Here is a 27,078-nt window from a genome sequence, read left to right as displayed (position 1 = left end):
AATCTTGACTTATTTTCATTGTTAATGGTCTTGAAACACAGCCTGAAGCATTTTATTTTTCTTTCTTTCACTTTCAGTTTTGCAGGGTTTCACATTCATGACTAGCAGAACAACCTTTGCTGTGGGCTTGGCTGGTCTGATTTACTTTATTGGTCACCTTTGCTGCTCCACTGTCCCTGAACATGTCTGTTTAATTCAGATACTCTACTTAGGGAACTAAAATGATCCCATGACACAAATGAGAGTTTTGCCATCAGCCTCCACTGTTTTACAGTACATCCTGTTTTTGTAACAATTAGCTTGACTCCATCCAGCGGTCATGACCCCCAATAACTGATTTGTACTCATATAAATAATACAATACATTAAACGAATAAATAAATAAATGAATAAATACATTTTTTTAAAGGCAGGCAACCCAACAAAGTCTGGTAAAGACTGAGGTAAAATGTCTCCGAGTATTCAAATACTTGAAGATATTTAAAGCAGTTTAGACAGGATATGCAGCCTACTGGTTCATGCAAATGCTGGGACATTAATTAATCAGCCTTCGTGGTTTATTGCACTACTACTTCGTTTTGTTAAAACCCACGTTTTATTTAGAGTTCAGCCTGACATCTAAAGCAGAAGCTGAGTTAGTTTTTCTTTCGTCGCCTATTACAATGTACGTTACACTCTGGTTCAATATCAATTATACATTGTCTGAATAATTTTACGTGGAGAGAAGACTCACGGCTGAAAACTCAGCATTACTAATGGAGGGTGGATGTGCACTGGGACTTGCGAGGTATTTTATAGCCTCTCAGCCTCTTCCATCAGACGAGGAGGTGTCAAGGCTCCTGAGTGGAGCTCACAAAGGCCAGTTGACAGCGCCAGGTTCATCTTTAATAGCTCCTTCACCTCTAATAGCTGTCAGCTTGAGGCGTGCACAAAAGGAGCGTAATAGCTCTGGACAGTTAGGTAGCGGAAGGAAAGAAGGGACAGAGACTTGAAGCGTCTTCAAACATTTGGAGAATCAGAAGAAGCCATAGTGGAGGGACAGGCCTGTGGAGGGTTACTGCCTCATCTTGAGAAGGGAGTAAAAAAAAAAAAAATGAAATAAAGGAAAGACTCCAGTTCCCATGCCTCCGCTTGGCAGCTACTCTGTTGTGATCCATCTAGCAGACCTCTTCTCAATGTTTAATGATGGAAGGTCCAATCAATAAACATTACACAAGGCCCGAACGTAACTCCATCTCACCAGAGACAAACCTCACTCCAACAGCAGAGGAGAAAGTTTCCATCCAACATCCGATAGGTCTCAGAGACATGAGCCAACCTCATAGCTTTAATAAACATGTGGCCTGTTGTTCTTGCAGTACTTTAAAAACCCTGCATTTCACTCTTGAGAATAAACCTGATCCCTTCAGCCTCCCCACACACTAACTACCCCAACTGACCTTTCACCTCTGGAATATCTCCCCGGAAATGATTGTACATAGTTTGCTCTCTGCTGACACTGCTTATAGCATATTTATGTCAAAATGGCTATATGTTTATATACCACGAGGTTCTGGCTTTATACACAACCGATTCATCATCTGCAGCAAATAGCAGCTGCATTACTGCTCTTTATGTAGCTCTTTACTGCAGCTGCACTGCCTTGGATCAATTAGAATATGAACAACATCTTATTAAATGTAAAACAAAAATAAGTAAAATGAACTAAAAGTGAAATAAAGTCTGTGAATGAAACCAAATGGCACTATGTCCAGTGGTTAGCAATCTTGTCTTACAGCAAAAATATGCCGAGTTTGAGTTTGGGCTCAGCTTGGGGGATGTTCTGTTTGGCATTTGCATGTTCTTCTTCTCGTGCATGTACATATTTTCTTTTAAGTACTCTGGTTTTGTCGCTTAGTTCTAAAATACCCGTTGGTGGCTCACTGATGAAAATAAATGTCCCGTAGATGTGAATATGACCGTCTTCTCTTGATGAGTCAACTGCTGCATTCATCTCTGATGCTTTTTTTGCTATGTGAAGTTGATCTCTTTAAAACCTGAGCAAATGATTTGTTCAAACTTTATCACAGCTCTGACTGCAACAACAAAGGCAGAGTTTGTTTTGTGCAGACAACAAGTGACTGCTGAGTAGATCACAGTTTGGTAGATACAAAGCAAGGGTCTCCAGCACTTGAGTTTTCACTGATAAGCGCCGTGCCTGATGTAAATAGGCCTACTGGCATGGCTGTATCATGCTGTGTGATAGTGGTGACACCGTTACTCCTCTCTGTTTTAAAATATGTTGCAGTCAGTTGCAAAAAAGGGTATAGATAACATAGAAAAAAAGACCTAAAACACGATGTAAATGTATGTTTTGATTCTGTGTCATTTTCATATCCTTAGCATAGTTATTTTTCTGACAAACTCTTGATGTTTGTATATTTGGAGGTGTATTTGTACATGCTGCAAACGCCTAATGTGTGCATGACTTGTGCACAGCATTAAAACCATTAGACAAGCTGTAATCGTTACATGTTATTTTGCTGCCCCCTGTAGACGAAATACCAGAACATCTACCACAGCTTCTCTGAAGCCTGGCAACTAGATAGCGCTCAACAGATTAGCGGGTTTATTACCAAATTTAAAAATTCTGACACTATATTAGGGGGCCGGTTTTACAGTTATATTTTCCTTTAATGTGATAATATGAGATAAACCTTAAATAGAACAGCTCCAAGGCTTGCTTTTGAAATCTTTCTACTATTACTACACTTACTATAAAATTGCTTTTAAACTTTGTTTCGTTTATGATATGATGTTTAAAGTGGTGCTGAATTTTGACAAAGATAAAGCTAGTAATAATTATGAAAACACCAAATTTCTGTTTCACACATAATAGCTTGAATACGTTGTGTTTTGCCCATTTGACTCCGTATTTGAAGTCAAGGTTTGTTTTTTAAGCATTTCAATGAGCACACTTTAAAGAGCTGACTCATCAGAAGAAAAATACGTTTTTCTACACACACACACTCACTGAAATAAACACATTTCCTTCTCCCTCCTCGTTCTGACCGCTCTCTCTGTACATTCTGCGTTTGTCCAGACTGGAAGAGTGGTATGTCAGTGCCTCTAGACATCGCCATAGCCTACCTGATCCAAGGCAGCTTCTACGGCCACTCCATCTATGCTACGGTCTACATGGACGCTTGGAGGAAGGACTCTGCAGTCATGGTGGTGCACCACATCATCACACTGGCTCTCATTTCCTTTTCCTATGCCTTCAGGTATATTTTTATTTTGCATTGTTGTGCTGGGAGTGAATTAATCACAAAACAGGAAACCTTTAGGCCGGTGTAATAACATGCAACCAGACAGAGAAGCAGGGATACAGTGTGTGTTATAGCAGTGATGATTATGATGATGATAAAATTCATGAATGCTAGTAGTACATTTTTCTTTATGATTTAATATGCTGATTAAAGGTTGAACAGAAACTTACATTTTCTGTTGGAATAACAAAAAAACAAAAAGAAACGATGCTGCTGCTTTCAGTCAGTGTTCACACAGGGTGCAGGAGTATTTATCTCAGCTCAGCAAAAACCAGGAACAAGAACAATGCAATCCCTTTCCTGTTATCAAGTCAACGGAAAAGTGAAATGCACGATAAATGACTAGCAAAAAAAAACTTTCCAAACCATCAGTGAATGGAGGCGGGCGCATTTAAATGCACAAGATGTTTTTAATGTTATTCCTTGTTTGTGCTGTTTGATGTCCTGCATGTCGTGCATGCGTTAGAAATAAATGCGAAGATGACCCACACTCCACTGTGTGTTTCTTGTGCCCTTCAGATACCACAACGTTGGGATTCTGGTGTTATTCCTGCATGACATTAATGACATCCAACTGGAGTTCACAAAGCTCAACGTCTACCTGAAGTCCAGAGGAGGAGGATATTACCTGCTCAATGACGTGCTGTCTAACATGGGCTCCGTTAGCTTCAGCATCACCTGGTGAGCACTGACACACACACAAACACACACACACACACACACACACACACACACACACACACACACACACACACACACACACACACACACACACACACACACACACATTTCACTCATTTCCTCTCTCTCCTGGCTTTTTCTCATCCCAGTAGTTCTTTGTCACAGTCTAAAGTTTTCCAGTGTTTTGTCATTTTTGTGTCATTTACCCAAATAGATGCCAGAGATGAAGAGGCGGTTTGCACATATCCGGTCCTGACTGTATTGCTGTCTCTGTCTCTCTCAGGTTCTGGTTCCGTCTCTACTGGTTCCCTCTCAAAGTGCTGTACGCCACATGTGTTTCCAGCCTGCAGTCTGTCCCCACCATCCCCTTCTACTTCTTCTTTAACGCACTTCTGTTTGCGCTGCTCATCATGAATATCTACTGGTTCTTGGTGAGGATACATGAAGGACATTCACAAAACACTGAAATTCACACCAGTTACACACAAAATCCTCTCAAACTTTCAACAATGAACAGCATTCAAAGATAACAAGTGGAGGTCAGCACTCCTCACTCCCCACCTCAACAGACCACGCAAATATGCAAGCTCATCTGGAATAATAGATGGATCAATACAATAGTAACGAGTGAATGTCACACAAGCAATTCTGAAATTACGTGGTGCATATTACACAGAAATAAATCAAGAGACTAGGATAGACCCAGATGGTTCAATATCGGTCTGAACTCCTGCTCAGTGATAGAAATATTAAAATAAACTTTCAACCAAGGCTACTGTATTTGTTTTAGTCTCTGCAGTAAAGATTAAAAAAAAAAAAAAAAAAAAAAGATATAATGGGACAATGTGATATCAAGGTTAACATGGAGAGGAAAGAAACCAGTTATCAGACATAACACTCTGCTGCTTCCTAAAATTAAAGGACATTTGGCCTTACTGAGCCTTACAGGAGTATTTGTAAGCTGCTCAGATCAGACCTTTGATATATTGGTGCATGGATGAATATGTGGCAGGATGGAAAGGTATAAAGGGAGGAGGATGTGAAAAAATGCACACCCATCTGGGTACTGCCAAAAATTGAAAGGATATGGGATAAGATATTGAGGAGGTAAAAAAAAAAAAATCTGAAATGAGATACGTAAAACATTTAAGCTACTTTACTTGGAAAATTTGACAAATGACAAAATACAGAAAGAAGACAAAAACATAGTCAAAGGTTTACTAAGGACAAATAAAAACAATTATTAGACTAAGGAATGAAGTGACACCGCCGTCTGGAAAGCTGTGTGTTGTGGAGGAAACTTAAAGACAGACAAGAACCTCAACTGAATAGAAAATGGAATGAAAAATAGAACACAGGAAGAGGAAACAACCACCATCAATAAAGACACTGACACGCTCGGCGTAGCTTGGTAATGTTTGCTCAATATCAAGAAAAAGCTAAATGTATTCCGTTAATCACAGTAGTCACAGTTCACTGTTTGTCCTCAGGAAACCTGCTACTCGAGTGGCGGATCTGTTTTTAATGAGTCCCTGCTTTCCTCTTGTGTGTTTGTTTGTGTGTGTTTGTGTGTGTGTAGTTCATTGTGGTCTTTGTAGTGAAGGTGCTAAAGATGAAGGAAGTGAACGACGTCCGGGAGTACGAGGACGAGGACAGCAGCAAGGCAGCGGCGAAACTGCTCAGAGATCTTCAGGCGCAGAACAACGACGACGATGCTGGACATCACAATTCCACTGAGGGGTGAGCGACGCCTCCAGTCTCTGTCCCGTGTTTACTTCTTCACAGAAACCACAGCGCAGGCTGGAAAATGAACCACTAGAGTTTTTCTGTAAAAGTGGAACCTATTTTAGGAGCAGTCAGTTTGAAGGAAAACCAAACCAGTCTTTAGGTGCTATTTGTAGACTTTCTACATTAATAAATCATTAGTTTAAAGACGGACCTCTGGGAAGACCTGAGCTACTAAGCCAGCCTGTGTCAGTGTGTTAATTTATCCCACTACTGCTGTTTAACACCCGTATCATTCTGTACATTCATCACCAGCCATAGTTGTCAGTGTGTCTTCACAGATACCATAAAATACTTTACCCCTCTGTGAACGATAAGGCTGGATTCACGCAACAGTCAAACAGCAACCAAAGTCCTAGAGTTCCCTTCCCATTGATGACCGCATGATGTGCAGTCCAAAAACATTCAAGTGACTCGCACAAAACTACATTGTTTATAAAACAAAGTTGTGGCTTTCACAGAAAAGACAGTGTTTGGATTTCACAAGACTACTGACTGAAATTAAATGATTTTTCTGTGGCTGACCAGAAGAAATATTTTGAATTTATCACTTCACTTTGAAAATTAAGAGTTAAGTAGTTTACATATGCTTTGAATGCCAAATAATATCAGATTAAACAAGAAATACTATTCAGACTTGTAAGACCTCCTCCTTTAGACTTCAAAGTACATTTAATTCCAACCAGCCTGACACCAGAATAGTATTGAAAAATAAATATAGCCATTCTTTGTTCCAGTTGTTCACACCGCAGAGAGCCTCTCTGGGCATTGAGCCCCCACATCGGCTCTCTGCCCCTCCAAGGGGAAGTATGTCCCTGCAGGACATTGAAAGTCACCTCAAATGCATAATTTCTGCCTGTAGGAGAAAACTGAACTACCTAGAGATAACCCACACAGACAGGCCCCAAGCCCCCTTGAACAGGGGAGCATCTTGCTCTTTGAAAGCCACTGCTCTAACCTTCACGGTCCAGTTCTTTCTCAACGTTTCTTTCAGCTTGCAGTCAGGACATGCTGTCACTTTGATTTGTTAAATATTGTGAGTTTGATCCATGTGGAAGTTATCCCGGCAGACACTGGGATACATTCCTGTGATGCTACAGAAAGATGTTGAAGCCTTCAGATTGTGCCTCTGAGTCTTTGGGCCATTTATAGACTTCTGAAGAAGCCACCAGATTGCACAATGCAAAACTGTACTTTGTAGCACCAAACCAGAAAATATTGACTGGAGGCGAAGTATATGTGCTTGTGCCTTTATCTAAAGTTATTAACAGGTCTGTTGTTATCTGTGGCTATACCTTTACCCCATGCATCCCTATCATCTGCTGCTGGCTATCACCGTAGCCTTTGACCACTTTATCCATGAAGACCCTAAATCTTTTAGGGTCCTCTTCGCCCTGCCTCCCTGATTTGTTAATAGTGGTTAAATATGACAGTAACCGTTATGATATCATGGAAAGGTTCGGTCTCCTCGGTGAGGGATTCTCTTCTCTTGAGACTTGCTGTAGGATGCGGAGCTGGCAGACCTCCTGCCGAGCCGACGTAACGGCAGCGCTGGAAGGCAGATAGGATCAGACGGCCCCGGGACCATATGGAGATGTGATTATGTGGCGCTCCTTATCGGCCCGGCCTTGAACACTTCAGATATCCCCTGCGCCTGCTCGTGGCTCAGTCTGCTGATCACCTCAGCTGACCCCTCACCACACCCCTCGCCCCCCCCACACCCCCCCCACGCTCCTTCCTCCACCACTCACCGCTGCTCCCTCTCTGTCTTTGGCAGGAAGCACGTGCAGAACGGGATCACTAAGGAGAAGCATCTATAACCGCCTCTCCACCGCCGCCACCTGGCACCACGCTACTAGTGCATACCCGGTGGGACGCAACTCCTCAAAAGGCTCGCACTCCCAGCGTGGCTGAACCGATGAGTGTGAAAACAAGAAAAAATTGGAAAAACACCAAGTTAGAGCGCGATGAGTTTGTATTCTTTTTATTTGTTTTAGGACATTTCATTTCATTACTGTCATTTTGTTTTCAGGTTTTGTTTTGTTAGAGCACTGTGAATGTTATTTCAGCTGACTTTTCGTCTTACTGTTGGTAACTTTGCATTTGATAGATTCAGTAGAACACCAGTTGAGTGAGAGTGAGAGTTGGACTGTGACTGTACAGGGTGTCATTATTCATCACTTCGCCCTCTCACCACCACAGCACCCAGACAAGGACGAGGTTTTGGCCGGTAAAAGCACTATGGATACTAAGATCTGTAGTGAAGACGACGAACAAGCAATATGCTACTTCTACAAGGGTGACATGTTTCCTAATGTGCTCCTTTTCTTCCTTCCTTCTCCTACTTCAACTTCCGTCCATCCCCAGACTGAATAAACGAGTCAAGAAAGATAAAAATGAAAAAAAAAAAAAGAAAGAAAAAAAACGCAAAAAGAAGAAGAAAACTACATGATTGAGGGATGCAGGGTGAGCCTGCCTCATTGTCTGGAGCTGCTGCACCACATGGATTGATTTTCAAACCATTTGTGGCAGCTGCACAGCTGCAGCCCTCTGCATCTCTTAGTTTGAACTGAGAAGCAGGTATGTGTGAGTGTGTGTGTGTGTGTGTGTGTGTGTATGCGTGTGTGTGTGTGTGTGTGTATGTATGTATACTGATGATCAACAGGCATTGGGATTATTCCCCTTCAGCATTCCTGTGTGGAGAAAGCTTTTATCTTTTTTTTTTTCTTTCTGTAATTGTAGTTCCTCAGTGTGCGTTGCGAAGCATCTGTTGCTGCACTGACATGAAGGCAAACAAGCTGACTGCTGGTTTAATGACAGCAAATAGCGAGAATTGATTGAACGGGTTTTTAAACGTCATCCTCATGATTTAATTTGTTTGAACCCACATGGATTTGAATCACATTTTAAAGCAGTTTGCAGGTGGTGGCGGGGCGGCTATTGGGTTTGCAAAAGATTTGAAACAATAGCCCTGAACATGTGTAAAGATAAAAGATCAGTATGTTATTTAAAAAACAAACAAAAAAAAGAATCTAATCATGTATGCACACATTATGGTATTCAGGAATGCATGACATTGGAATGATTTTTTGGAAATATGCTATAAAATTGTCAAAAATCCTCTAGCTATGTAATCATAACGTCTTTATTATAGTCAGAAGTTCATCCTGAAATTGATCTTTTTTGAAGCAGCGCTGACCACCACAAACACACACACACACAAACACACTCATACAAACAGAGAGCAACTCGGCGTCCTGTGAAATTCACACACAGGTCCTTCAGGACTGTGTGGCTCCAAAAGAGCTCATCAGACGCACATGTAGAATCAGTAAGGCCTGAGATTGAGGGGGGATTTTTATCTAATCTGACCTGAACTCAGTAAAGGGAATCGTTTCATTTCACTGGTTTCATTTCTCTTGCTGGTTACTGTGTGTGTTACTGGAGCAGCTGCTGCACTTCTATTAAATAAGGGATGTTTCTATTTTTACTACCTTCTCGATCAAATTCAAGCTCTTGTTTGGATGAACAGCATGCTTGTGCTGCTGGAGCAGGCCGCAGATGTTGTCTGTTCGTTCTGTTTTAGTTTGTTCTCCACAGTCCCCACGTCGGCGCGACGGAGGGGACTGAAACTAACTTTTAATTTTTACATGAAGCTATCACTATTATTGCTATAGTTCAGGTTATCCTTGTTGATTTTTACATTCTTTTTGAATTGCTGCTGTTATTTTACCTGTGAGAGCACTGTTCGTATCCCAGATGTGTTTCATTTCCTGCTGCGTATCGTCTACTCGGATCAGGTATTTTCACCCGGGACCAGGGAAAGCAGTTTTGTCCATGTGCCGGTACATTCAAACCTCTGGATTTAGTTTCCGACCTCTTTGTTTTTAATCTGAATGCCGACTCGCACTCGCCGCAGTGGAGCCACACGACACATCTGTACTGTAAGTGACATGGTTCATCCGACATGTTGCTGTCGTTCCTGTTCAACTGTGAGACTAGAATATCCATCAGTTTGCTGAAACGATGTGATGACGGAAATAATACCTGGACTGGGACTGAAGACTGCAGTAGACCCACAAAGACCTGTGATCTGGATTCGGTGCGACTCAGGCCTGAGATGGTGGCGTGGATGACATGGTATTGTGTGATACACACTTGTTTTCTCCTGCTCTTTCACACCACACACAGTGCTGTGTGGCGTCAACGGGTAGCTACTACTCGGGGTGGGCAATAAGATTAAATGTACCACTAGACAAGACTGTAATGTTTACAACGTGGTGTTTACCCTCTCTGACACCTCTGTGTATGTTCAGCTTTTACAGACAATGTCTTTAAACAATTAATGGCTTTTAATTCATGTTTTTTTTTTTTATTTAAAAATGGTTTTGAGTATTTAAATTTATGAATTTCCCCCTCCCCTTAAAAAAAAAAAAAAGGCAAAACAAAATAGCAAAAACACACAAACTCCCCAAACCTTTGAAGTGTGTGAAGTATGTAATTTATTTCTATGTGCAATAAAAGTTTCAATACCTGGAAACCATCAGCACTGAGTTTATTTAAAGAAACAAAATTGAAAAGGAAAAAATATCTCCAATGGCACATCATGTTCATAATGGTAAATTCTAATTTCTTTTATTTTTTTGCATCATTTTACATTGCCCACCCCCAGCACAGAATTCCCTGAAGTGCATCACTCGTAAAGTTGCACGCAACTTGCCGGGGCTGAAGATTTTCCAAGCTTGTTTTTTGCCTATTTGCGTGATTCTTATGTTAAACCAATCAGAAACGGTCCAGTAAAGAAGAATAATCTTAATCATAAAGTTGTGTGAATACACAACAATGACACTTATTGGTTTTAGTTCATCTTAAGAAAATCAGGGTGTTATTTGAAGGAATAATTTAGTTTTTTTTTTCTTTCTAAGTTTGTAATACAGATGGTTTACAGACGTTCAGCTCTGGATCTCCATATTGAGATCAGCAAATTGTGAAATGAAGGGAGTGGTGGTGTTGTGACTGATGCTTGTGAGCTGCGTTGTAAAGCTGCATTGGGCACCTTATAGCAAACACTGTGGAGTAGTGCCGATACTCCGGGGATCTGCCGTCCGTCTGCACACACCAATACGATCAGCACGGAAATATCAGAGCAAAGGCACTGAATCCACTCGGCCTGCTGCTGAAGTTAGTGTAATATTGGATTTTTTTTTTTCCTCTCGTTTCCCTTAATTTAAAATAATAAATAATGATGAAATGAACCACGTTTGCAAATTTATCAGCAGAGCAGCAACGTTGATGAAGCCACTGTGTTTCGAAGGCTGCAGTTTATTTCTAATGCAATAATCGAGAGTATTACATATCAGCCTGAATTCGTCTGCTTCCCTGAGATAACAAGATCATGAAGGGTGATTTCATTGTTTTGTATTTTCTCTAAGTGGTGGGACTGAGCAGCGGCAGTGATGAAGATGCTGTCTCACACATCTCGGTGAACTGGATTGACAGTTTTCTCTCCATCATGTAAAAGTGTTTCCATTGAGGCTTTGATTGTGCCAAAAAGTCCACCCAAACTACGAGGCAAGTGTTTGTGGGAGCTGGTGATGAGTGGTGGGCAGAGAAAGCCCACTGCAGGTATTTCCTTTACATTGCACTGTAATTTATTGGTATTATTTTTATTGTTCATTAGTCGATCAAAATTTCAGGGGGGAGGGGTCGGGACATTTGGGTGTTTTTATGGCTTCAACTGAAGAATAATTGACTAAATATCTTATTTTAAAGGTGTATTTTATCAATTGTTGGACCACTGATACATACTGTAAGCTATGAATGAATTACCCCGATTTTCAGACTCAATTTGACCAATTTCCAAAATACGACACTCTTTTGTAATACAATTTTAATACCATTCAGCCAATGTTATTGTTTCATTTTTTTCTCATAAAATAAAACATGTCTGTAAACAAGAGGCACTCTGTGTTTGGTTTTTCTTTCAAGTATCTTTTAATCACAACCGAAATTGTTTTCATTGTAAAGACCAAATTGTGGATGAGGTGGAGAACAGTTCAAAGCTGTGGAGGTTTTCTTCCAATGCACCAGTGAAAGTAAACCGCATCAAATAAATAAAAATGTATCTGTACCACCACAGTTATTCTCATCAGGTCAGTAAATGAAGTCCTTGTTTTGTTACAATGGCATGTGGCTGGGTAAAAAAGTCATGCAGCGAACAGGTGAAAAAGAAAGAAAAAAACATCATACTTAACATTCACAGACAGAAGAGAGCAGGGTCTGGCCGATACCGTAGCTTTCAATTAAAGTCACTGATATTCCATAAAATTTTTACCATCCACTGTCCAAACCTTTACAGTCCCCAACATTTGTAGATGTCCAGTGTTAAAAAAAATGCAGTGCTAGATTACCCAATATCCAAACAAGACTTTAAAAACATGATAACTCACATTTTATCCCCGTCAGCAAAAGATCCGATTCAATTCCACACACTTGTTAAAGCGGCACTAAGGAACTTTCAGTTTTCGTTGATTTTGGCAGCGTCAGTGGACAAAAGCGTGTTATTCCTGAACCAATACTACAGTTCCCATGAGGCCTAGCGCGTGGCGTCGTAAAATGCTGCTGGTGGCATGCTGTCAGACTGAACTCGCCTACATTTGTTTCCAGTGGCTGTGTGAAGGATGGAAAGCGACGAGGTAATGAATTTAATGCTGGCTAAACAATGTTATCTCATGATGTGACGCATTCCATAAAGCAGTCCGCACATTTGGAGTTTTTTAGTGTGCAGGGTTCTTACCACCCTTCTCACAGCTGCTTAGTCCAAGTGAAAGCAATACTGACGCCCTCAGGCCGTGACAGAGGGGTCATTCAGCTAGCTGTAAGTCGATGTATCATCACAAAAGATATTAAAATGTTTTATTAAGGTTGAAAAGTTCCTTAGTGTCGCTTTAACAGGATAAACAAGGTTTGGTATTTTTGCGACAGGATGGCAAACATCACTGAAGTGCTCCGATCACGAGATAACCCCCAAAATTCATATTTATTTCTTAAATTCAAGGCTTAAAAATTTCAGGTGCAAAGAATAAAAGACACAGCAGCTCACACAGTGACAGAAAAACACAAACACGAAGAGGGCAGATGGCAATGTTTGCTTCTACACAGTGACATTGAACCGGGAGTCATACGGCATTCGTTATTTGGCATGGATTTTCCATTCAGTCACTTCCTTTAAGACTAAACCACGACCAAGGCAAGTCAATATGATCTAAACACTACTTCACATTTCAATCAGATCACCCCTATTTGTAAACAGTATTTTGTGTTCGAGTACTCAGATCCTTAAGTGTTTTGAGGACAACCGCACGATTTATCAGCACGTTCTCAACACGATATTGACATTATTCACACTGAGAGCTCCCGACCACACATCATTCCTGACTTCTCATTAAGTTATTTTATCTACAAGGTGGGGGTCTTTATTACATTATAGACTCTGACAGCACTTAAAAGAAGTAATGTTAGTCCTTTCCTATTTCTTTACAGATTCATTTTTCATTCCGCAGAAACAAACTGATAAAAATGCCATTAAAATTTTTGCAAGTTGCAGGAAATTTTAACAACAAATGCAGATGTACATTAACATCAGTGTTTTGGGTGATTAACATTAAAGGAAATGTGGTTGAAATCACCACAAAGACAAGAGTTATTTGGGTCGATTCCAGCAACGAAGGGAGAAAAGACGTCTGAAGGCCCTGAGCAGGTCAGGAGTCGCCACACATTCACTCCTAGATACTGAACAACCACGAGTCTGTATTGTTTGGAGGGCACAAAGAATACAGAAAGGATGTTGTAAGAATCTGAACTTGAACCGTTTTGATGTGAAACAACCCCAAAAAACCAGAGAGGTTTGAGGGCCTTTCTGAGCAGAGTTTGCATGTTTTCCCGATGAGTGCATCTTAACTGTGGACTCCTCCAAGCAATTCAACAACGTGTGTGTGTTCGGTTAACTGTGTGTGAGTCGGACTGGTGACCTGCCACAGTGTTCCCCGCTGCTTCTGGTATCTGAACGGGGCCATACGTCACAAGACTGAGCTGATAATGAAGAGCAGCTCACAGACCGAGGCGGTCCTGGAATCTTTAGAATGAAACCCAAAGCGATATGAGCATCGTATGTCTTCAAAGTCAGTTCAAGTCATTTCCATAAACACTGCGTCCTGCAGGGGAAAGATCCCAACGATGCAGCGATCAATTCATAATGTTCTATGGAGTGAAAGCTCAGTTCTATCACAGGCTAAGAAATTAAGCTTTAGTATAATCCTCTGCACGGTTAACAAGGGAGAAGAAATGACTGTGATAAGTCTGTTGTTTTTTTTTGAAGTACATAAAAATGTAAGTAAAGTGTTGAAAGAGACTTTAACCTGAGGGTTGGTGGGCATGCTGGGGCTGAAAGTGTTCGGTTTCTCTCTATAGCTGCCTGAGACAACACATGATCGTCGGTTTGGCTCATTAAGTATACTGAGAAGAATGATGAAGAGCGGCAGAACAGCCACCGTGAGGTCCCTCACATGAGGAAAATCATAAAAACACAACAGGAGGGACGACTGTGACTGACTGCTGGAGGAAAAGTGATTACCGAGATCAAATGAACGAAGCTGAGAGCAGGAAATGGTCTGACATCATAAGAAGGGGATTATGAAAAAGGACAGAGACGTGAACCTGCTGGTTGGAAAAAACCTTGGTAAGAACAGCAGCTCGGTCCCACGTCCGCATCGCACTGGCAAGAGTTCTTTACACTTGAGGAGAGGAGGTGCATCAGGGTCTGAGGGGGGAGGCGGCGCCATGTGGTGTGCTCTCAGTGGGCCTTGTTCTTAGGCTGAGTGATCCTACGGACAACGCTGTACAGGACTCCAAAGTTCTGCAAAGAAAACACCAAGAGAAAAAGAAGAATTAGTTATTTCAGCCATCCTATAAGTTTACTGCCTGTTAAACTGAAATATCAGGGAACTCATGCAAAAGAGAAATGTTTTACCTGATCTGATCTCTAACCTGGGTTCATAAATAATGTCACCCCTCAACTGAGTCTGAGGCGATAACAGCAACAATTGACGCAACATTACCAACGTCGTCCACTATCTGTGTCTTTGGGAGATCAATAAATGAAGATGGAATTGTAATGCCTTTCATGTGCAGAGAAAAAAACCTCAGCAGAGTCAGAGAATATGGACGTGGACATTTGCCATCGACTATCACACTGGTTTAGATAATCTTTCCTCCGTCTGGTTAGCAGCTGAAGCTCACAGCAGCGGTCAGGCTGTGCAGCGGGACGGCTGAAGCAGGTTAGAATCAGTGTTATTACTGCAGGACTGTTGTATTGAACGGCAATAGAGATGCTCCAGAGTACGAATGAACTAACTGAAGAGAACTACTGAGTTATCACAGAAGATGACGCTATCAGTCAGGAAATGTGACAAAAACTTAAAAGATTACCCTTCTTAACATTTTACATTTATCACTCCGTGTTTATACGGAATGCCACTTTAATGATTACATGTGTTAAGTTTATTTTCTTGGCACACCTCTCTTTACAGAAGAGTACTTGATCAATCAAGTTGATAATAATGATAAGGTTCATTTGACTCTGACAACTAGAATATTCAGAAGGATAAAAAATCCAGTACATTGAGCACGTACCGAGTTATCAGTCTGCTCTGCAGGGTGATGCATGAGTGAGAGGAGGAACAACGTGCTGCAGCAACACTGTGACTTACCTGGATAGCGAGATACATCATCCCTAAATAGGCTGCAATGCAGACAGCCAGCAGCAGGTCAAAAATAGCTGGCTTCACTCTGAGAACGAGAAAGAAACCACCAGAGTCAGACCCACAGAGAGGAAGCGACACAAGAGACTTTCACAAACATCCGCAGAGCAGGCCATGGCTTTTATAATCTGTCACTGTTTTAGCCGTTTCAAAATAAGGTTACAAGAGGAGGAAGTGAAACAGATGAGAGCCGCATGAGCTGCAGAGCATTCACATGATGAGAGTAAAACCATTTCAGGGGAGAAAATGAGCTCATTGAACCGAACCTGTAGGCGTTCATAGTCTGCTTCAGCTGGTCGTAGAACACAAACTCAGGATCCCTGCAGAGGACAAAAGTCAAGAAAATCAAAACAGATCATCTATTGAATGTGGTTCATGTTCAGTTTATCAATTCCAGCGAGGGCTTGTTCGCTGATGCATCACCTCTGTTTGACATTTCTTTGTGCTTCCTTCATTTTGTTTTTTTTTTTTTTTTACCTTTTATCTGCTTTGACATAGTGTCTCTTGACGTCTTTGAGGTAGCGTCCCAGGTGATACTCCAGAGTGGACACCACACTGCTGTCTTTGTCCACCAGCTGTGCAGCTCGGGGCTGCGCTGTGAGCCAGTCCACCACTGCTGACAGATGCTCCTCCTGCACCTGCTGGCAGAGACGCTCAGGCTCATCAGGTTCCACATACACTTTTTGCAATGTCCCTCAATACAAAACAAGGTTTTCTGCAATATAAACTTACTCTAGTAACTTCATTTACTTGTAAATTTGAGGGTTCACTCAAAATTGTACTAAGTTTTAGTATTGTCAGTGCCTTGTTCTCTGCTGTGGCATCACACAACCAGTTTGAAAACAGTCACGAAGCACAGATTTAATCTCATCCTGGACAGACAGTACCCAGCAGACTGAATATCAGAGCCCTGACTCATCCACCAAGTAGTCCTAAAGCTCCACACAGTGTCCGTTAACATGATTGTCCTGCTGGAGTTGTCCATATGTGAATAATAATGATCACTGGTCACAATATATTTTTCCATAAGCTTGATACATACACTTATCACTACTTCTACTTCTTGCCGTCAGTGTCAGAAATGCCTTCAAACTGAAATCAGTGTGAAATGCTTCCCCCAGAAACAAGAAGCTAAATTGTTAACTTTTCTTCATTAAAGCTTTTGCACAGTCCAAGGATTAAAATTTACACAATCGCATTGCAAGAAAAGCTCAGTTAATACTGCAGTTAGGACATTAAAAACCATTCAAACTGACATAAAATGAAATCTAAATCCTCATTTCTCAGCTTGATGTGTCCTTATTTCAAATAAATTCAATTCTTTTCCTGAGTGTTTCTAGTGGAAATTCTACATGCAGCATTAAAACCTCCAATAATATTCCTACTTCTCACCTTAGTGTTTAGGTTTGCGACCCTCATTTTCTTTACACAACTTGATACAGAAAACACATTTCTGATTAACACCAATTATTGTTTACCACACAAAATGTGCAACTATGTTTATTTTTTATTCCAAAAGCATAAATGGAATTGACAGATGGGAGTCAGAGGGACTCTAAAGGTTAAAGTTCTGACTCTCTGGTACAATCTCAGCAGACGGTATCAGCTAGTTTCAAGACTGCAAAGAGAAATGTTTTGCAATAAGTGCTGAAAAGCTTCACAGAACTGCACTGTGGGTTTTAAATCAGACGAGATACAAGAAGAAACTGGAGGAAGCAGCCTGTCAGGTGAAAGCACCTCAAGGAAACTGTCTTCCAAACAGAGCAAGTTTTCTGATAAAATACAGCTGTGGAGAAACAGGCCGATGTTTCAGTCATTCCAGGTTCAGATTCATACCTGAGGTACTAATCTGAAACCATGCTGAAATAACCCAGTATGAAAGCGTCAAACACGTGTCTATAAAAACTTTACAAAGATATTTTTAAACAAACTACTCAGACTTTCTCCAGCATTGTGAACCTATTTGATAAAGTGCATTAAACACTCTTAAAAACACACCTGGCTCCAAACACAAGACCCATTTATTTTAACCCTTTTTTAAAACACTACAGCCTGGGAAAAGGACAAAAAGGCAGCTCAAGTGGAAATGGAGCCCTCTTGTGGTGCTTTGGAGTATTTCATCATGAAACTAACCTTGTGAATTCATAAACATGACACAATATAAGCGATCAAAGATTCACCTATTATCAGTAACTGACTGACACATAACTGAGGGTGGAGAAGAGGTGTAGAGTTTATTCACGTACCATTTGTTCAGTGAAAATCTGCAAGTCTCCAGGTGCGCCCTGTGCAGCAGGATGTGGCCACAACACAAAGAGCACACCGTACGTCAGAAAAAAGACCAGCGACACTGACGGTAGTGATATTATGATGATGATCTCCATCCATTAATACCTTCTCTGTCAAGTTGTAAATTACTCTGGCCAGAGCTTCTGCAACCACCTTGGTGTTTCTGCCAAGTTTCTTTACGTCCACGTGAGGCCTGTAAGAGTAAATGTGGAGATGATGAAGAGAAAAACTACACAAACATCAACACGACGCTAAAAATAATGAGAAAACAGTGTTGAAAGAAGAGAGTGATCAGTGTCAGGTTTCACACAGGGAGCTTAACGTGGAAAAGAGTAATGGTTTACAGAACATGATGACCACAGTGGGACTTAATGGGTGGAACTAAAATAAAAGAAACTTGTTTTGATTCGAGAGACTTGCAGTAATGAACCCACCCAGCAGGGGGCTCTCCCGCTCCGTGGCGAGAGGAGAGGGACACTGACCGCACGTCCATGATGCTGGAGCGCTGAGCCAGGCGGTGCGAAGGCAAGTGAGACAGAGTGAAGGCCGGCAGTCTACGGATCCCAAAGCGCTCGTGCTCCCAGGCCAGCATGTCGTCGGCCAGGTTGATTTTCTTGTGAACCATCGAGAACTTCACCTCTGGATATTGACTTGTGACCACCTGCGAGAAGGAGCAGCTGATGGTTAAGGATCTAATACATGTTGAAGGCGTGAGGAATTTATTTCACTGAAGTTGACTGCTCCACTGGAAACATGACAAATGTCAAGACGAGTGTCTTGACTTCGCTAAATCATCATGAGTTCAAATAATTTGATTAATATCATGGCAGAATTTTAAAGTTACAGGACAACATTTAGATTTCATGTTCCCTTGTTTGCTTTGTACTTAATTCAAAGGAACGAATGAGTCTCTGTATCTTACCATCTCCAGTTCTTTGAGCAGAGAAAACTGAGGGGTTCCCTCTTTGGGAGGTTTGGACACATGAAGGTGCAGAGAGTCTCCATTTCCCAGCGTGTCCAGACACAAGACGAAGGCAACATTATCCTGCAGCAGACTGGAGTCTGTAACGGATAAAAGAGAAGGGTATAGTTTTCACTTGATGAGAAGTACCTGCATTAATTACTTAACTCTATTATGGGCAGACTTTGTCTGACTCCAACTTCATTTCAACTCAAAACATGAATTAGTTGAAATGGTTTCCTTTGGTTTAGAAAGTGTTTTTTTTTTCCTGCATAAAATCATCTGAAAAGAGACTCCGGTGTGGCGTCTTGAGCAGCACACTGTGTTCACTGCACAGGCACAAACATCACACTGGGCTTGTTTTCAAGGAAACAGCTCTGGAAATAACCTTATAGTCGGGGTCTCTAGTTCATATACTGGATGAGTTCATTGAAAGGTGACTTAAATGATCATGCTATTTGAATCACATCTGCTAGACGCTGCTGTTAGCGAGCAGGTCAAAGCCTCGCAAATGTTCCATCTTAGATGGGAGGAGCAGGTGGGACTGAAGCATGACAGCAATGATAGCCGGAGAAATACCAGTGAGGCAGGACATGTATGCAAGGAACAGGCCGACGACACTGCAGACTGTTTACAAACGCTGTAAGAGTTACACTGTGAAATGTGCATTCATGTAGCACCGGCTGCTTCATCTGTGCAGGAGTTGTGTGTGAACGGGTCCATTATTATTATGCGCTCTTGCTACATGTGTCTAAAATTCTGTGAGTGAAAAACATCAGACGAGATGCAACATGACTGTTCAGACTGAGGTAGGATTAAATCCAGCATCACATCTGATGAAAAACACAGACGATACTGGCCTGGGTCAGGCTTGAAAAAGAAAAGCATATTTTATGTGCCATTTACACTTAAAAAAAAAAAAAAAAACATCAGATGAGGGTTATATACAAGCACAAAAAAAATTAAGATTTATGCAACCTTCAAGAGATATGTATAAACACAACTTTAGTTAAAAAAAAAAAATACAAGTGTGAAACACAAAAATGTCTACTTATCAAAAAAAGAATTAAAATGTCACAACAAGGTGCCAGACCAGTAAACAGAAAGTGTTGGTATGTGGTGACCCAGGAAGTTTGACCTTCTGCGAGTCTGCATTCTTTCTGCTGACGGGTCAGGAATAATGAGCAGCATCCCTGAGCCCCACCTGTTCCCCGGAGGGCTGCACCCCACCGCTCCTACTGGCGTGCATGCAGCATCTTACAGTATCTATAAAAACACCTACGTATAAAAAATGCCATGGCTAAATAATAATGTTCAAATTTCTAATACTTTAATGTCTCTGCACGTCCCATGTGTTATCATCTATGAGACACTTCAGAGAGAACTGTAGCTCCACACTGGAGAGGCTTCATGTCAAATTCACTTGTCTATGTATGAAAGAATATTAGTGCAATATCTTTGTAAACATTGCAATAATACAATCCTACTTCACTTTTTAGAACAATTTTTGACAGAAAATCTGTTTCTCCTCACCAGATGCTCCGTGCTGCATAGCAGAATAAACGTTAAAAGAAATACCTGTGTGGTCCAGATTGTCCTCCAGCCAACGTTTGGTTCCCTGGTAGTTAAACTTTCCTCCACCGGATACAAAGAACAGCAGGTTATACCTAAACACACACACGTCATCGAGAAACTCCACGTGAGCCTTATGTGAGTGAGCTGAATGAATATAGGTTTGATATTCAGGATAAATTGTTGCCAGTGCCTCTTCAAATTAAATTCTGATGAAATACACTACCAGTCAAACGTTTGGACAATCCACGCCATTCAATGGCCTTTATTTGTTTTCACCACTACTTACAGTGTAGATCATCACTGAAAGCATCAAAACTATGAATGAACACATATGGAAATACGAAACAAACCAAAAATTGTGAAATAACTCAGAACATGTTTTATATTAAAGGTGCATTAAGGAGTTTTACAACCTTAAAAATACTTATTTTCCACCGTAAATATATTACACATTTTTAATGATGTGTACAATGTGCCCTGACATATTCATTACAAGTACCTCTAACAGCGCTAAATTGTCACTTGAAAGTTGCAGTGCCGGTCCGGCACCAGCATTTTTTTGGGGAGAATTTGAAAGGAATGATGTAATGCACGCTCCGGCTCCTTGAGTTTCGTTATGTCCGCCATTACTCCGCCAGATGCTTAGTGAGCAACAACTGAGCAGGATCTTCCAGAAAGTAAGAACAGACTGGCTTCTAGCACTGCCACAGCTCCAGCACAGACTCCACCAGGTAAAAGAAACTTAAATCTTACTTGAGCGCTTCTAAACGAGCGAAGACGGAGTCCCCCTCTTCCATGCACGCGAGCCACAGGGACGAGTTTTTCACTAAGCTGCATTACGCCCAAGGCCTGCAGGGGGCGCTGTTTCGCATAAAACGTGCAAACTCCTTAAGGCACCTTTAAGAAATATTCTACAAATGAACTCTGACAACGCAAAGCTGTGAAGAGAAAACTGCTTGATGATAACCTCATGAAACTCACTGAGAGAAGACCCAAGGTTTACAGCAGTGTAAAACAAAGAAAAGGTGGCCACTTGGAGGAATCTCAAATATGATACTACTATATAAATATAGATTTGATGCCTTCAGTGGGAATCTACAATGTAAACAGTCAAGAAAATTAAGAAAAAGTACTGAATGAGAAGGTGTGTACAAACAGTTTATGCACATAAACTGTATATATGATGAGGATGAGAGTGTGTGGTGGAGCTGTGGGGAAGCCATTCTGAACAGAATAACTGAGATAAAAGATGAAATATGTTACAGGGCTTCATAGTGAGGCGGTGGTAAGCAGTCCCACCTTAGAGCAATGTCTCTGGTTAGAGTAGGAGCTCTATGTGTCTTTAAAGCTACTGAGTTAAATAAGTGACTATATGTCATCGGTAGGTAATCGGTGCTGATGTGAGTCCACTGAGGGACCACCTTCACCCACAGGGAGCAGTGTAGATAATAGATTGATTATTTTTGCAACACTAAAGCTGTTTTGGACACACGGATAACTGATCAAAATGCATCTTGAAGACTTCATGACTCACGCAGCATGTGTCCTCTTGTAGGTGTAGAGTTTGGAGAAGAGACGAGCCAGCTCAAGTAACATGGACACTCCACTGCCGTTAGAGTCCGCTCCGTAAGACAGCCACTAAAACACCACAGCACAAGAGGAAAGAAAGCATGCTTCGTTGATCCCCCTTGGGGAAACTATTTCATTGGACTTAACTCATCCTATTCACAGTTAGGCTGAACTACACGTGCTATGAGCGGTGTGCTGCCGCAGTGCCGTGCCCGGACACCAGCAGGTGTCGACTGTTCTGCTCAGGGACCCACATGTGACCTGAGAACTTCTAATCCCAAGCCCACTTCTCTGACCTGTTGGCCACCACGACCCTAAGAATCTGATTAATTTGATCTGATCCATCTCTTTTTTAAAAGTACCACAACGTTGGATTATTTCATCTGAATGTGCTGAAAGACTCACCTGGAAGGACTGCCATGTCTAACCCAAAGTTTTGCAAAGCTTGCTGTCAACCTATTTCTACATGAATGATTGGGGGGGGAGGGGAAACTTACAGGGGCAACACCAAAGGAGTCATAGTGGGCCACCACAACAATAGTGGGAAGATCTTCTCCACCAACTCCAGCCAGACGACCCTGGAGCACAGATTTAAAGGTTTTAGACTAAACACAGAAAAGTAAAAAAGTAATTTGATAGATAAACAGAATAGAATAAAATTACACATGTAGTAAAAATAACACTTCAACACTTGCTTTACATTCAACGAACAACCCCTTATTTGTTAGCCGGATTAAACTGCTTTATGTAGAAGATTTTAAAGCTCAGATTAGGAAATAAAGGAGTGACATTTTAATCCTGCTTTGTTCCGTTGTATGTCTGACTGCAGTTATTTGATTGACTTTCCAAAACTCCTTTGAATCTTTTTAAGATTGCTTAACACCTGAGAAAAGCAACAAAACATCTACCGAACCTTGTGAATGTTAGTTTGCAATAAGATTCATGAAAATGTTTTAACTTAGAAGATTTCACATATCAATTTGAAGATCGCCTTGCAGTCGGCGAACAGTGTGTTTGTGTACGATGGTCTAAAGATAAGACATTCCTATAATTCCAGAAGTCCGTGTTCAGTGGCTCAAACTCTAAAGTAAGCAACTCACATTAATCTCTTCAGCCTAAAACCTGCAGCTTTCAGTCCAAACAACAGCTTTTGTTTAGGAATTTATGCCCACCCACAGACTGAGAAAACACGGGTCAGGCATTCAGACATGTCAGAATGTTCCTTTCACTCGATCATTTATTAACTTCTCCAGCTGGAACCAAGTTGAGGAAGGCAGACTGTCCTGTAAATTGGTCTTTGTTATCACCTGTGGATTAATATATCCCAGTGTATTAACGGTTTTGAAACAATATGCTGTACAGTGAGCCAATATCTTCTCATGTGCAGAGTTACTGACGTCTACTTGAGTCTCCGCTTGTTTGCTGCTGGAGGAAAAATACACCCACTAAAGCCCACACACACAACAGACTGAGACAGAAGTTGGAATATTAAAAACTGACTTTGTGTTCAGTTAATGTACTGTGACAAAACAGTAACACTTTAACTCGGAATGTGCTTGTTCACCCAAAGCATTCAGATTAGACTTCAGTCTCTCACCTCTAAACTTGTGATGGCCCAGTCACTGATGGCTTTGCTCTGAGCTCCACTCGTCACCATCTGAAAGCCATTGGCTGTGGCTGTGTGCAGCAGGACTGCAGAAAACACACAATAAACATAATGCACCACAACTGATTTTAGACAGTGTCCACCAGACATGGGCTTTAAAAACCTGTCATGTCATTCTTCTGAACACAGCAGAGGTAGGACAGTGATGTGTAAGAGCTCAATCGTACCTTCAGCTGCCGACAAGGAGCCCTGCGAGGATGAAGAGGTCAGAGTCTGAAGGTAGATAGACAGCAGCTCTTCATCCTCCATAGCGAAGTAGACAGGGACGATGGTCTCAGTGGCCAACATCTCTGGCTCCAGCTCCATGAACTGCTGCAGAGGGTGAACAACAGCTTAGAAACTCAAACAATGAAGCAGCCATGTCCTTCCTGCAGGTTCTGCGGTGTTGCAACCTTACACATTATATCACCGTAAATGAAAGTATCTATTCTAGAAAACAAAAAGAGGACTATCTGAACTTCGACTGATCCAAAGTAGTAAGCAATGCATAAATTACTTCTGCCTTCAGAAAGATACACATTCACAAAATGTGCAGATTGATCAGTCACTGTATGCGTCAGAGGGGAATTACAAAGCACTGCCATTTCACTGTTTTCTCCCACAATTTCCCAACATTTTCTTTAATTAGTCACACTAATCTTGGATAAGATCAGGGAAACACTTCAAAAAACATCAGAGAGATGGCTGTGTATTGTATACAAATCCTCTATTAGTCAAAATAAACAACAGTATTTTGTTTTTAGCTTTTTTCTCCCAAAGAAAAATAACTTAAGCAGACAAATATTGTGACTTGGTGATCATACACTTGACAACATCAAATTAAACACTAACAATGAAAATACAGCAAGATAAAGAAAATTAAAGACGTTGGACCCAGCCCCAGCAAGACACGTTATGAAAAATTTCAGTCACATCCGTCCAGATGAAATATGTGTAAGGTCTTCCAGATCCTTGTTTACACTGCGCAGTTTGTGGTGGTACGGCACGGTGCAGGTTGGGTTTTTGTGTGTTTCCACTGACTAAAGTTGTGGAAAGAACCATACTCAACCATTACCATTTTTATTAGCACCTCCGTTGCGGCACCAAGAACAACAGAAAGGTGACCATATGGAGGAGAAATGTGTTTAAACAGCTCATCAGCTGTATAACCCCTCTTTTGTTATTTACTTGTGCCGCCCACTTTACACACGCTCGTTGTTTTGATAAGTCTTTTTTTTTTTTGATGTGTGCACGACACAGCACTGGTCTTTTGGCGGTACGCAGACGTGATGAGTTTGGCTGGTGCTGTTCGGGATGAGAGAGTTTTCTAAGCTGTATCACAGAGAATGGAGTAGCATGCTGTTACCTGTACTATGTCCTGCGGCATAGCTGACATGTTCTTGGGCAGGATGATGACCACAGCCCCCGCCGACTGCCGAAGTGCTTTCTGGTACTTGTCATAGGAGAAGTCTGCCAGCCGCATGATCACACAGCGGCGACTTAATACCTCTGCCTCCACAGTACGAGCCTCCGTGTTCAGGATAGCATTCCTGGTACCTGAGAAGATACACACAACATGATTTTTGGGACGTCATCAGATATCCACCCATGGTCATACACAAAACGGTGCTGATGAGATAAAGTGGCACTCAAGTCCTCTGTCGGAAAATTACAGGCCATTTCACACAAGTGTTACCTCTGTAATCTTCAGCTATTTGTCTTTTTAACGGGCAGTATGGACAGAAAAGTTGGTTGCGTTGAGCTGTACATGCTCTTATTTTTTGAAAATCAAAACAAAACAACTACACTCACCTTTCTTACTTCACAATCTAATTTTAAAAGAAAGATATGTTTGTCGTGGGGAAGACTCTCATTCACTCAGTTGGCACTGGAGCAAATAGAATTGGTCTTAACCTAACTTCACAAGGCCTACATCATCTTATCTTCCCTATAAATACATTGAAGATCCCATTCACAGTTCTTATTATGACTTACAGAGATCTCTTTGGTGGACATATTTCTTTATGACACTGAATTCTTCCTGCCATTGGGACTTACCTCCCATTAATAGCAAACCATTAAACCACAGTCTACTGGTAGTGTCTTGATTCATGTCATAAAGACACAAAGATTGTGAATTTTATGATACTGCTCCAACAACAAGTGAAACACCCCCCACAAATTCTCCACCCAGCGGTGCAAAATCTTTCTGAGTCCAGTGTTATGACCATGTCCTACGATTTCACTCCTGTAAAGCATCTGGTGACTGGTTGTGAAAAGTGACACAGCAAGGCAACCTAAAATCTAAAGTTATTCTTGGCCAAGCCAATCAGACTGGTTGACTATTTGTAAACTCTGCTAGCTTTCATTCATTTTCATTCAGGACCTGAAAACAGTGTTAGCACAAATGTATCACACTTTTTACATTATGTGAGAAATCTGTATCAGTGTCAATTGTTTTTCTTGCCGTTTCTCAGTCTACAAATGAGATGGTTTTCAAATTGAATGGATCAGCAACTCTGCTATTTCACTTGTGCTAAGGGAGAAGTGGATAGCCTGGCCTTTCAGTGTCATCTATTGCTATTTATATTGGGCTGCATGAGAACTGATTACAAATACTTTGAAATAGGATAGAAGAACTTTCAACGAAGGATCTGCGTGATTTCCATTGCACACTGATAGGGAACTTACGGAGCAACTGTTCTCGTTTGACAAGCTAGCTAGCTAGCTGACCCTAAGTAGCACATTAAAGCTACATTAGCAGCTAACTAGCTCCCCCGCACGCCGTCATTAATGTGGGTGACCCTAACGGCAAACAGAAACAACAGGGAGGCTAAACAACAGCTAAAGGTCTGTCTTTTAGCCGTCTAATGACATGATGGTAATAATAGCTTTGGTCGGTGTGCTACAGGACGGAGAGAGCCAGCGGACGTACCGTACGGCTGTCCCTGCAGGTCGTACTGCTGCATGCGGTACACGGTGAACTCGTGTGCCGCCTCGGCTGGCAGCGGGGACACCAGGATCAGTACCGCGGGGAGAAAGACGATGAAGGTCAGGGGAAACGAAGACTTAAACATGTTGTCAAACACCTCACTCGCTTCCTCGAACATGTTGGCGGCTGTGATCGGTGGAAAGCTGAATAAGAATAAAAGATCTGTGTGGCTGACACTGCTCTCAGCTGCTGACAGCCGGGTACTGAATCCAGCTAACCGGGGCGCAACCAGCCGAGGGAATTCTGATCAGGCGCCTACACGGACAACTAAGGACAACAGTAATATTTTTAGTAAATAAATTTTTATGTCTTTGTTATCTCTTTTATTGCATTTCCAAGCAAGAGTTATTATACAACTACTGTCTATTTCTAAAAACCCTTTGCATTTCATTATGTGTCGGTAGTAGTAGCAGTATTAGTAATGATGATAATAAATAAAACAAATCAAATAATAT

At 41.4% G+C, this 27,078-nt stretch overlaps 2 protein-coding genes across 6 annotated transcripts in view; one reads left to right on the top strand and one right to left on the bottom strand.

Annotated features, from left to right (window-relative positions):
- cers1 (ceramide synthase 1) overlaps positions 1-11,327 on the top strand; it is a 31,702-nt gene extending 20,375 nt beyond the window's left edge. Inside the window, exons 3-7 of the mRNA XM_030082864.1 lie at positions 3,083-3,263; positions 3,828-3,989; positions 4,273-4,420; positions 5,569-5,729; positions 7,552-11,327. Of these exons, the coding sequence (XP_029938724.1) occupies positions 3,083-3,263; positions 3,828-3,989; positions 4,273-4,420; positions 5,569-5,729; positions 7,552-7,594 (695 nt within the window). The 3' untranslated portion in view covers positions 7,595-11,327. The remainder of the gene's footprint in view (positions 1-3,082; positions 3,264-3,827; positions 3,990-4,272; positions 4,421-5,568; positions 5,730-7,551) is intronic.
- Positions 11,328-14,069: 2,742 nt separating this feature from the next.
- On the bottom strand, positions 14,070-26,824 carry ncln (nicalin). Of its 5 annotated transcripts, none has more exons than XM_030083532.1 (15): positions 26,567-26,824; positions 24,998-25,188; positions 23,820-23,964; positions 23,584-23,678; positions 22,484-22,564; positions 21,952-22,055; positions 20,421-20,509; positions 18,804-18,943; positions 18,316-18,542; positions 17,987-18,074; positions 17,839-17,877; positions 16,070-16,233; positions 15,859-15,912; positions 15,542-15,620; positions 14,070-14,688 (listed from the first exon to the last, which is right to left on the bottom strand). In XM_030083532.1, the coding sequence occupies exons 1-15, from the start codon at positions 26,739-26,741 to the stop codon at positions 14,626-14,628; spliced, it is 1,734 nt and encodes a 577-aa protein (XP_029939392.1). In that variant the 5' UTR covers positions 26,742-26,824; the 3' UTR covers positions 14,070-14,625. The 5 variants fall into 5 exon arrangements, with proteins under 5 accessions (XP_029939392.1, XP_029939393.1, XP_029939395.1 ...); XM_030083533.1 differs by having other exon boundaries at positions 16,070-16,230; XM_030083535.1 differs by having other exon boundaries at positions 18,364-18,542.
- Positions 26,825-27,078: the final 254 nt, after the last annotated feature.

Source organism: Salarias fasciatus, chromosome 23, assembly GCF_902148845.1.
Source record: "Salarias fasciatus chromosome 23, fSalaFa1.1, whole genome shotgun sequence".
NCBI lineage: Eukaryota > Metazoa > Chordata > Actinopteri > Blenniiformes > Blenniidae > Salarias > Salarias fasciatus.
This window is presented reverse-complemented; position numbering and strand designations above follow the sequence as displayed.

Coding starts and splice junctions, on each gene's coding strand:
- ncln (XM_030083532.1), bottom strand. CDS start 26,741: ATGTTCGAGGAAGCGAGTGAGGTGTTTGACAACATGTTTAAGTCTTCG. Junction 23,965..24,997: donor TGCCGCAGGACATAGTACAG/GTAACAGCATGC, acceptor CACCCTCTGCAG/CAGTTCATGGAGCTGGAGCC. Junction 22,565..23,583: donor GGGCCATCACAAGTTTAGAG/GTGAGAGACTGA, acceptor TCTGTGCTCCAG/GGTCGTCTGGCTGGAGTTGG.